Genomic DNA, 12500 nt, shown 5'->3' with positions numbered 1-12500 from the left:
ATCTCTCTATATATATATCTGCCTCTCTCTCTCTCTCTCTCTCTCTCTCTCTCTCTCTCTCTCTCTCTCTCTCTCTCTCTCTCTCTCTCTCTCTCTCTCTCTCTCTGAGTGGTCAGAAGCCTTCAATGCCACGCCCTCCAGCTAGCAATTAGGGCCAATTAGGCGACCAATTAGGGCTGCGTGCCCATGGCATCGCCGCCGTACTGACCTAAGCCACGCCCACATCCCTCATGACCTTTGCCCACTACCGTTGCCTGTACAATCACTCTATCTCGAGTCGCGATTCTGCTCGGACGCTGCCTCCTCCCGGGGACGACTCGCCAGGGCCTGCCTTACTGGGGCTTCGCTGCCACCTCAACCTCCGTCTACGCTGCGCTGCCAAGAACCAATAAACTCGTGGTTCCGGCCAGTGAGTTGCACTCGACCAAACTGGTGGACAGCTGTGATTACCTGACACTCTCCTCTCTCTCTCTCTCCTCTCTTCTCTCTCTCTTCTCTCTCTCTCTCTCTCTCTCTCTCTCTCTCTCTCTCTCTCTCTCTCTCTCTCTCTCTCTCTCTCTCTCTCTCTCTCTCTCTCTCTCTCTCTCTCTCTCTCTCTCTCTCTCTCTCTCTCTCTCTCTCTCTCTCTCTCTCTCTCTCTCTCTCTCTCTCTCTCTCTCTCTCTCTCTCTCTCTCTCTTCTCTCTCAGTCTTACTTAGAAGGACAGTGTTAAAATCGAGGAAAACTAAATACTGTATGGATAGCGTTTTCTGCGTGTTTAAAAGATTTTTCTCTGTGCTTTGATGTAAATATATTTTGGTTTTAAAGTTGTTGCATTGGAAAACCTGGAAATATATATTCCTATATATATATATATACGCAAATTCACACTGTTTTAATTCTTCTCATTATCAGCCACATAGAGATCAAGGTAATCACGCACAGCCCCTATGCATCAGGTAGTCTCATGACAGCTAATCTCATGAATACATACGTAATTACGTTCTTGCACGTGCAAATCATGCAAGAAGAAAGAAAAAAGAAGGTACGTTGCTCTTGCCTCCGTTTGTGAATGTCAAGTCACCTCCTTTCTGCAGTTTCTAATTTGACTCCTATGGCTTGTAAACAAATGCAATTGTTAATCCCTCTGCCTGCATGTGAATAATGATTTGTTTATCAACGTACGAGTGACAAAGTTGAACTTTTTTTCTTATACTAAAATAATAGTTCCATGCAGCCGTGAATATCAATAGGCTTCTGCTGTTATTACTTGTGTATAAGCTCTAGAAATCTTTATATATACTGAATGTTTGATTTGCTTAAGCTCAGGTCATGTATAAAATAATGATTCATCTGAATTTCAGCAAGTTATAATAATATTACCTATGTAAGTTCTGGAAATCTATAAAGATACAGAATGCAAAGGTTTATTCTCATTCAGGTTTACACACGTGTATATAAGGACATTGTACCTTTACCGCACGTGTGAATGCAAAAACATGTCGGGAATTCGTATAGTGTGAGAGTCGACACGATTTATGTATAATTTTTGTATATTTCCGGCTGTCGTGCGCAGTGTCATGGCAATCACGTGAGTGCATGTCACCCTTCCATGTCAATTAAGTCCAGCTGCATGCATGTCAAAGTAATATGAACTTCCATATACGATGAGGAAACGTGAAACTACCATATGGCCAATTCGACAAAAGTTAAATACGAGTTAACAACGCATTATCACAGTTGTGTCATTTACAAGCCAGAGATTCTTTTTTTTATTATTATCCATTGTCAATTTCCCAATTACTGACCCTAATTGGCAGTGGCTGCATCTGACAGAAGGTAATTAACGCGCAATCTGATGCCTCGTTGTATGATGAACTGGACAGGAATGTCGTGTTGATATGTCTCGTGGGGGAGGGATGTTTAGTTGAAATTGCAAACCTATCCAACTCTCATAATTGATCTGACTACAAAGAAGAGAGAACAATAACGAGAATGATACAAGCTGTCATATCAAGGACATGTGGATAGATATAATCAGAACATGCAAATAATAGGATTAAATATATTTAAATGTTTGTGATAGTATTATACACATGAATAGTTTCCATTGCGACAAATGTAAAGGTATGAATGAGAATGACTATCTTCACAGTGCAAAAGATGTATTTGTAATACATGTCCTTCGCTATGAATACATACATTCTCATTCAAAATTTTATATAGCATCATGCAGGTTTTATAATGTTCATAAAGTTCTTGTTTTTTTCTGACAGGCATTTTTTACAAAGTTGAACCTAATACACATGGGGTGCTAAAAACAAAAAGAAAAATCAAAAATAAGTAAAATGATAATTTGAAGAAAATATCAAGACATTCTTTTTCATAGGTGAGACTAACCTCTGTAACGATGGCTTGCCCGGCCGGTCGGCCCCGTTGTCCTGTGTGCACCATACCTGTGGATAATATCACCTGTACTACACTAGTCTACACCTGTGCACCACTGTATTACTCTTGGGCGAAGGTATAGCTGCTACACCTGTGCGCCACTGTACTACACGTGGGCTAAGATGTACTAAGGTTATGTGACATTTTTTTCGCCATTGTACTACTCCTGGGCGAAGATAGTGTTACTTCTACTTTGTGCTAAGTATGCCTCTGCACTAAAATGTAAATAGCTATTAGGAACTATGAGCTACTGCTATATACTTATCCATTAGTTGTTGCATATACTGCTCCGGGTTGTTGGTACTACAAATAAAAACACTAATATTGCATCTATATTTAAGCAGATATTTGATTTCATGTGTCACTAATTAATATTAGTTAATATCAATTCATAGTGTAATTCTAGAAAGCACCTGTGCATCATTTTTTTTTATAAAATGATTTACTATTTTATTATATTCTATAAAATAAGTATGATGTATCTCTCTAACATCAAAGTCATTCAAATAGTTTGGTTCTATGGTAGAGGAGTAAATCAATTCAAGTTAAATATTCAGAGTATTAAACATTAATATATGTATATGGATATATATGTGTATATAAATGTGTGTGTGTGTGTGTGTGTGTACATATATATATATATATATATATATATATATATATATATATATATATATTATATATATATATATGCACCCTTTATATATATATACATCACTTATGATTATTATATATTGATATAGTATTATATTATATGATATATATATATATATATATGTATTGTGTGTGTGTGTGTGTGTTGTTGTGTGTGTGTGTTGTGTGTGTGTGTATGTATGTATGTATGTACGTATGTATGTATATATGTATGATGAAACATACACACACAACACAACACACACACACACACACCCACACCACACACACACACAACACACACACCACCACACACACACACACACACACACACACACACACACACAAATATATATATATATATATATATATATATATATATATATATATATATATATATATATATATATATATGCAGAGTTGCACTGCATAGAAGTTGAACATGTTTCGCTTAGTTACACATACACAATTACACCGTTATAAACCCCCATACGTGAATGTATCTCGGAATCAGTGTTGCATGAACAGCAGATGTTTATCTCATCTCGGATGATATCAGAATGCAGGTGACTGTCCTTGATGCCTTTTGTAGCTGTGGGAAAGCCAAAAAGTGGCGATAGAGATCAGTCAGTTCCTTTATTTGTTATGGTTCTCTTGTTGTGTTCTTTTATTTGTTGGAAAAGCTTTAGAATTTTCAGTTTCCAGTTTACATAAACTCTCTCCGGCTTGCGGTGGTTTTGCACCGTCCTAATTCACAGTCGGGAAAGGAAATCGCTATGGAAAGCAAATTTGTAATCGTTTGCGGGAAGGAAAAAGGTCGTTCCGGGAAGTGTAAGGACATCAAAGAGCGTAAAAAAAAATTAATAAACAAATAAATAGATAAATAAATGATTTAATAATAACAATAATATATAATAATAATAATAATAATAATAATAATAATGATAATAATAATAACAATAATAATAATAATAATAATAATAATAATATTAATAATAATAATGCGTCACTTGCAGTTTCTCTCCGGAAGCCAGTGTGCTTTGCGTGTTTCCCGATAGAAATAAAGTACAAAGGATAAATGAATAAACAGGTGGCACAGCTCAGTGGTAGAACGCTGGCTTTGCAATCACTAGTCCTGGGTTCGCGCCCGGCCGTCGACTCAGCTGTGAGTGAGTACTAGCATCCTGAGGTCAGTATGTTGGGGTCAAAGTCGAGGCGGAAGGCAACTGGCTACCCTACCGCATTATCCCGCGACTTAGTAAGCATGTTCCTCTGTGCACACGTCCCCTACGTCCACTTGGATATGAGACTTTATTTACCCTAAACACAATATCCCTGCACCTTTTTACTTTATATCCTCTTTCTCTCCTCTCCGTCTTCCCCCTTTCCTCACTTCCTTGCCTTCCACTCCTCTTCCTCCTTTCGTTACCCTAACCTCCCGTCCCCGAAACCTTACCTTACTTACCCAATGCCTTGTGTTATTTCTTTATCTCCCTCTTCCTCTCTCTTCCTACCATCCATCTCCCTTTCGCCTTTCTATCTTACCCTTCGTTTCAACCTTCTCTCTTACGCTTCTTTTCCTCCTTCATCTCGTTCTTTCTTCGTTCTTTTATCCCCCCTATCAATTCTCTCTCTCTCTGACCTTCCTCCCCTACTCCCCTTCCCTTTCACCCGAACCTTCAATACACCATCTTCTTCCCTTGCCTTTCCTTTTCCCCTATCCTCCATATCATCCGTCCATCCCTCTCCGTCTCTTTCCCCCTTTTCCTCCTTTCCTCATTTCCTTCTCTCCCCCTACCCTTCCTCCTCCACACTCCCTCACTCTCTCCACTTTCCTCGCCCCCTTCTTCCTCTCCCCTCCTTCCCTCCACTTTTCTCTCCCAACCTCCCCATTCCTCCCCTCCTCACCCCTTCTTGTCTCGTCCCCCTCCCCCTTCTTCCCCCGCTTACCCTCCCTCCCTCCCTCCCTCCCTTCTATCCTCCCTCCCTCCCTCCCTCCCTCCCTCTCTCCCTCCCTCCACACCCCTACTCCCGTTGCGATCAACCTTTAATAACTTCACCCGACAGCAATAGATGGCGCTGACTGACGTATCGACCAAGTACAGCTAATCTCTCTTCGTACTTTCTATACACTTAAGCCTTTCTATACACTTAAGCCTTAAACCTTTCTATACACTTACACTATACACTTTCTATACACTTTCTATGCACTTTCTATACACTTTCTATACACTTTCTATACACTTAAGCGCAGGAAAAAGGTCCGGTCGCAATATGGTTGGCCTTATGACCTTTTCAACATGGTTGGACCTTTTTTTTCTTTTTTTTTTTTTTCTTTTAGGATTATAGCGGTGACAGGAGAGACGTGGACGAAGAATTAACGGGAGTGAAAGACAGGGTAAATATAGGGATAGGATGATAAAGGGTGAAAATAAAAAGAAATAAAGAAAGAAAACAGTAATCAAATAAAAGTGGATATCTAGAGAGCAGAAAATATCAATTGAATGGAAAAATAACTCATTTGGGGTAATTAATTATAAGATATAAGATTAATTATAATTATAATTATAATACAGGCATTCTTTACAAATAATTATAATCATATTTTATAATTATAATTATAATTATAGTTATAATTATTAGTTATGATTATAATTATTAATTATAATTATAATTAATAAGATATAAGATATAAGGTTAATTGTATCTATCTTTCTATCTTTCTTTCCTTCTTCCCTCTGTTTGTTTGTTTGTTTTCTTGTTTGCTTTTGTGTGTGTCTTTCTGTCTGTTCATCTGTCTGTCTGTTAGTCTGCCTGTAAGTCTGCCTGTCTGTCCGTCAGCCTGTCTGTCAGTCAGTCAGTGAGTCAGTCAGTCAGTCAGTCTGTCTGTCTGTTAGTCTGTCTGTCTGTCAGTCAGTCAGTCAGTCAGTCAGTCAGTCAGTCAGTCAGTCATTCTGTCTGTCTGTCAATCAGTCAATCTATCTATCTAATCTATCTATCTAATCTATCTACCTACCTATCAATCTGCTCGCCTATCCATCTATCCGTTAGTAAGCGTGTGCTCTATGTACTGAACCTGCGTACATGTTTGTGTGCGTGTGCAGGATAGGCCGTGTGTCTGTGTCTGTACGCGCGGGGCCCGTGAATGTATGCACACACACACACGCACACGCACACGCACACACACGCACGCACACGCACACGCACACAGACTTCTTGAGACTCTCATTTCGGGGAAAACGTCAAGAAAGTCAAAGCAAAAGGAGAAAACTTCGACACCTTCTCTCGACCCTGTTATTGTCTTTTCTTTCTTTCTTTCTTCTTTCTTTTTCTTTTTTTCTTCTTTTTTCTTTTTTTCTTTTTTCCTTTCTTGTTTCTTTTTTTTTTCTTTCTTTTTTCTTTCTTTTTCTTTCTTTCTTTTTCTTTCTTTTTTTCTTTCTTTTTCTTTTCTTTTTTTTTCTTTCTTTTTTTCTTTTTTTTCTTTTTTTCTTTCTTTTTCTTTTTTCTTTCTTTTCTTTCTTTTTTTTCTTTTTTTCTTCTTCCTTTCTTCTGTTCTATTTTGTTTCGTTTTCCTTCTGTTTTATTTTCCTTTCTTTCTTTCTTTCTTCTGTTCTATTTACATTCGTTTTTCGTTTTTCTTCTGTTTTCTTTTTTCTTTTTCTATTCATTTTTTATGTTCTGTTTTGCTTCGTTTTTCTTTTTTTTCTCGGTTTTCTTTTTTTTTCTCTTTCTTTTTCTTTTCTTTCTTCTTTTTCTATTTTTTTTTCTCTGTGATTCGCTTTTTTTGCTTTTTGTTTGTTTGCTTTTTGTTTTTTGTTTCGTTTGCTATTTTATTTTCTTGACCACTTTTTTTCACTTCATACACTGGGGTGTTATTTATGATTTATTTATGAGTTGTTCTATTTTGTGATGTGTGTGAGTAGTGGATGATCTTTTGTTATGTTTGATTTGTTTGCTTATGATATTTTTGTTGTTATATTAGCATTTGTTAGCTCTATAATGATTATATTATTATCATTATCATCTCTATTATTTCATTTTATTATTATTATTATTATATATATTATTATTATTACGAGGAATATAAATTCTTCTCTGATGACACATCGTGATGTTATATTATTTGTATAGATGATGAATTATTATTATATGATTATCACGATGATTAAAGATCATAGCATTCGGTGTAATGTATTATTATTATTATTATTATTATTATTATTATTGTTTGTATGTTTGATTATTTTTGATTGTATCATGATAAACTTAGTTCATTATCTTTATTATTTTTATTATTTTATTATATATTGATTATATTAATATACTATTATTTTTATTGATTATTATATTTTATCATTTATGTCATATATTATGTTATTATCACATTATAATTATTCATTGATTATTATTATTTTTATTATTATTATTATTATTATTATTATTATTATTATTATATATTATTATTATTATTATTATATTATATTATATGTATTATTATTATTATTATTATTATTATTATTATTTATTATTATTATATTATTATTATTATATATCATTATCATTATCATTATCTTTTTTGTTAATATTATCATTATAGTTATTATTATCATAATGATTATCACAATCATCATTTTATTATTATCATTATATTATTATTATTGTTGTTGTTGTTGTTTTACTATCATTATTATTATTATGATTATTTTTTATCATTATTATATTATCATTGTTATCAGTACTATCATCAATGTCACAATTAGTATTAGCAATAGTATTAGTTTAATTGTTATTGTCCTTATTGCAGTTAATGATAATGTTTTTCGTTTGGAATGACGAGAATCGATCAGAGGGCCAATGCATTTGTGTACGCTTGGTGACAAGGCCAGAGAGGCAGAACTGGGGTGGTTTGGGCACGTCTTGAGAAGGGACGGGGAAGACGTGGGGAAGAGAATACTCGAAGTGGAACTCCTAGGAAGGAGAAAAGGAGGGAAGCTGAAGAGATGGAATCAGGATAGATATGATGACGGTGGGTGTGAATGAAATGGTCGCGCGAGATCGAGAACGCTGGAGAAGGAAGTTATTATTGTTATTTTCATTACTGTTATCATTATTATTATTGTCGTTATCATCAACATCATCATCATCATCACTGTTATTATCGTCTATATTAATGTAATTGTTATTGTTGTTTTCATCATTATCATTCATCCTACCCTATCCGGCTGGATTAGGTATCGCGAAACACTTCCAGTACATTTTTTTTCTCTTGTCATTTTTGTGCCGCTATCTGTGAGCCACAGAAAGTTGCGTGCTTTATCTTTTGTCTGTTTATTTTCACCCTCCTGTGCCTCGCAAAATGATCTTCGCTAACCTTGTAAAACTATGACGAGGCCGCAACGTTTCCCCTTCTTGGCTGTAATAAAGAGTTCTCCTTATGCCTCTGTGACTTACGTGGTATTCCCTCTTAATGTAAATACGTGATCTATGCGCGAAACTCACTCGATTTTGCGATATCATTTCATTCCCAAGTCCTTGATTCCTATCCACATCTCTTGTGCAAGGCCACGTACGTGACAAGAGTGTATATACACGTCACCTTAAAGCTTAGGGTAATGCTATTGACACCCTGAGTCTACTAAATGCTGCAGATGTTTGCCCGACCCTGGCCATGTGTTTGACCCTTGAACTGATACGTTCGCTCCAAGCTATTTCACAACTTGATACAGTTTGGAACTTCTCTCCGCCGACTTTGATGATGATGTTGTTGCCTCTGGTGTTGTTTGTCGTTAGCTTTAAACTTCCTGCACTGTTTTTTCATGCTTTGAGATCTTCAGGTGGGATATTATTACTGTTATTACTGATATTATCAATAATCATTATTATCATCTTCATTATCACAATGATATTTATTGTAATAGTATTAGTAAAATCAAAACTAGTAGTAGTAGTAGTAGTAGCACTAGTAGTTGTAGTAGTAGTAGTAGTAGTAGTAGTAGTAGTAGTAGTAGTAATAGTCTGTAATGAACAATAATGATACTACTAATAATAATCATAATAAGATAATAATAATGATATTATAACACTAATGATAATAATAATAATTACAGTAAAATGGTAAAGATATAATAATAATAATAATTATAATAATAATAATAATAATAATATATAATGATAATAATAATAATAAGAAATAATAATAATAATAATATAATATAATAATAATAATAATAATATAATAAATAATAATAATGATAATACAATAATAATAATAATATAATAATATAATAATAATAATATAATATAATAATATATAATAATATAATAATATTAAAATGATAAAATGTTATTGTTATATCATATATCTTGTAGATTATTGGTTAATAAACTCAACTCATTATAATGTCATTATAATCATCATATTTCATTATATATCATCGCATAGTTTCATTTTTACTATTTGTTCAAGATATATGTTATTAGTATCTATATCATTACATTATGTATATGTATAGTTTCAATCATTATTAGTTCATGACTCACTTTTACTTACATCATTTTCATTCTTTTATTAATTCATCGATATCCCCCTTTGATTATGAACAAATTTTTTTTTATATCAACTTGTATTTAGTTTATGTTATTTGTCATTACAATATCTCGATTTTTTGTTTCACTAATTTTTTTTCTAATACTGTACAAATTTCGATATTTTTCCCTAGTGATTACGAAGAGTAAATGCTGTTTGTATAAGAAATAATCGTAATTTATCTTATCTTTATGTAAATTTGTGTTAATGCTAACAGTAAGGTCACTGATTGAAAAACACATGTGGCTATTTTAAAACAGGGATGGGGGGATACTCCATCTCCCCTCTCTCCTCCCCTTATCCACCTATCCTTTCTCCCCTTCTGCCCCTTTCCCCTCTACCCCTTTTTCCCCTCTCCCTCTTCCCCCTCTCCCCTCTTGCTTCTTCCCCCCCTCTTCTCCTCTTTTCCCTTCTTCCCCCCTCTCCCCTCTCCCCTCTTTTCCCCTTCTTCCCCCCTCTCCCTCTTCCTCTCTCCCCTCTCCCCCACCTTGCCCTCTCCATAAATTGTTTTAACCCGATTATCTTACACAATTACTGTTCGTAATAAACGTCACTAGAACCAGGTCATGTTTTATGCCATGTTGATTTTTTTTTTTTTTTTTTTTTTACTCGGTTTTGAGGGTTGGGAGGCGAGCGTGGGGGGAGGGAAGATATGATATTAATGTGTTATACATAGAGACAAACTTCTGATACAAACAAACACACACACACACACACACACACACATTTACATATATATGTGTGTGTGAGTGTATATATATATATATATATATATATATATATATATATATATATATATATATATATATATATATATATATATATATATATATATATTATATATAAATATATATATATATATATATATATATATATATATATATATATATATATATATATATACAAATACATACATATATATACACACATCTACATACACACGTCCCTCCCACCCTCCCCTCTCTCTCTCGCCCACTTTCGAACGGGTTCATTTCCCTGTTTCTTATTGCCTTCGCCGTGGCCGCCTCCCCTCCGCCCTCACCAACACTTTATTACTCCGCTGGATTTCGTCCCCCGCGCGCCCAATCACGGCTGGGAACTACGAGATTCTTGGGGAATAAACGTTTTAGCAGGGTAATAATAAAAACTGTGGTGGGAGTGGGGTTGGTGGTGGTTGGCGTGGTGTGTGATGAATGATATGAAGTGAATGTGATGGTGAGAGATAGATATGATGAGATGTGATGATGATGGTGATGGATGGTGGATGGATGTTGTGTGATGTGATGGTGTAGATGGTGATGATGATGAGATGATGGTGGTGGTGTGTGTGATGATGTGACTGTGATGAGGATGAGAAGTGATGAATGATGATGTGATGATGATATGATACGATGATAATGAAAGTATATATGATGATAAATGAGATGGCTGATGATGTATGATATCTATAGGTTGTTGTCTTATATGTTCATTAAAAAACGTTATACAATAATATGATGTGATGTCTGTATACTAATGAAAACTAGTAATTGAATAACAGTAATAAATCAGAAAACACACATAAAGACATGATATGAACATAGACATTCACTATACACAACGTATACACATAAGAGAAAGACATACAGTGTGATGTGTGTATGTATATATATATAATATATAATAATTGAAATATTTTCGAAACACAACATATCACACAAAACACACAATACTAATATATAACAATCACAATACTAACATAAAAATAGGAGAAGATAATACAGTGTTATATTATATATATATATATATATATATTTAGTTTGATTTGTATGTGTATATATAATATATATATATATATATATAATATATATATATATATATATATGTATATATATGTATATATATAGATATATATATCCACTTATGTATGTATATGTATATATACTTACACACTATTACAAACAGAGCCAAACACATATTCTTACACAACGAAACATACATTGTTTATGTGATTCTGTCTTTTTTTTTTTTTTTTTTTAACCTAGCAAAAAAAAAATCAAAACGGCTCAGCAACTGATAAAAAAATAATAATAAAAAATATACACCCATATAGATATCATATACCACTTACCTTTCAAAAACACATATGTTAATTGAGAAACACCGCTATTAGACCTGCTGATCCGTTTTCTATATGATATGGGTCTTCTGAATCTATCAGGGATAACTAAGGTATTCCCATTTTTTACGTTTGAGGTTCTTACCGGTAATGGCTTGGCGACGTCTCGGTAAAATCACAGGAGGAGCTTCGCCATATCTGAAAAAAAAATAAAATTTATTTGTGCATATAATATTTTTTTAATGAATTATGTCTGTTTTATCTCCAAGGCATCATGTTTCTTAGTAAGAAACTAATTTTATCTTCGATATATTCCCCGATACATTTTCTTTCTTTTTTTTTTACATTAAGGCCATTTGGAAGTTTGACTTCTGAACCCTGATTCTCGGTCTAATATTAGTTCTATTTCTTTTCTATTTTAATGTATCCTTTCTCTCGTCCATTCGTCTGTTAATCTCTTTCTTTGTTTTCTCTCACTTTCATTTTGTAATCTTTCTCATTTTGTAATCTTCTTTCTTTCATATTTTTCGCTATTCTACCAGAGTTTAATTCAAATGCTTCAAATATTCCGTTTGTCAGAATGGTCATTATAAAGGGAGTATAGACTTTTAGAAAAATGGTTATTATGATTTTTAATAACCTCAGTCAACACTGACGATCTTATAACAAACATTTATATATGTATTCATCCGTGTATTTTATTTCCCAAAATGAAGGAGAGTTTATGTTTTTAATCACTGAATAATCACCGAACAT

General features: G+C 33.9%; 1 protein-coding gene across 1 annotated transcript in view; it reads right to left on the bottom strand.

The window, feature by feature from the left end:
• LOC119584219 (transcription factor Sp8-like) overlaps positions 1-12500 on the bottom strand; it is a 126841-nt gene that overhangs the window by 74410 nt on the left and 39931 nt on the right. The window contains exons 2-3 of the mRNA XM_037932731.1: positions 11890-11942; positions 2380-2435 (exon numbers count right to left, since the gene is read on the bottom strand). Of these exons, the coding sequence (XP_037788659.1) occupies positions 2380-2435; positions 11890-11942 (109 nt within the window). The remainder of the gene's footprint in view (positions 1-2379; positions 2436-11889; positions 11943-12500) is intronic.

This window comes from Penaeus monodon, chromosome 18 (assembly GCF_015228065.2).
Source record: "Penaeus monodon isolate SGIC_2016 chromosome 18, NSTDA_Pmon_1, whole genome shotgun sequence".
In the NCBI taxonomy this organism is placed as follows: Eukaryota; Metazoa; Arthropoda; class Malacostraca; order Decapoda; family Penaeidae; genus Penaeus; species Penaeus monodon.
This window is presented reverse-complemented; position numbering and strand designations above follow the sequence as displayed.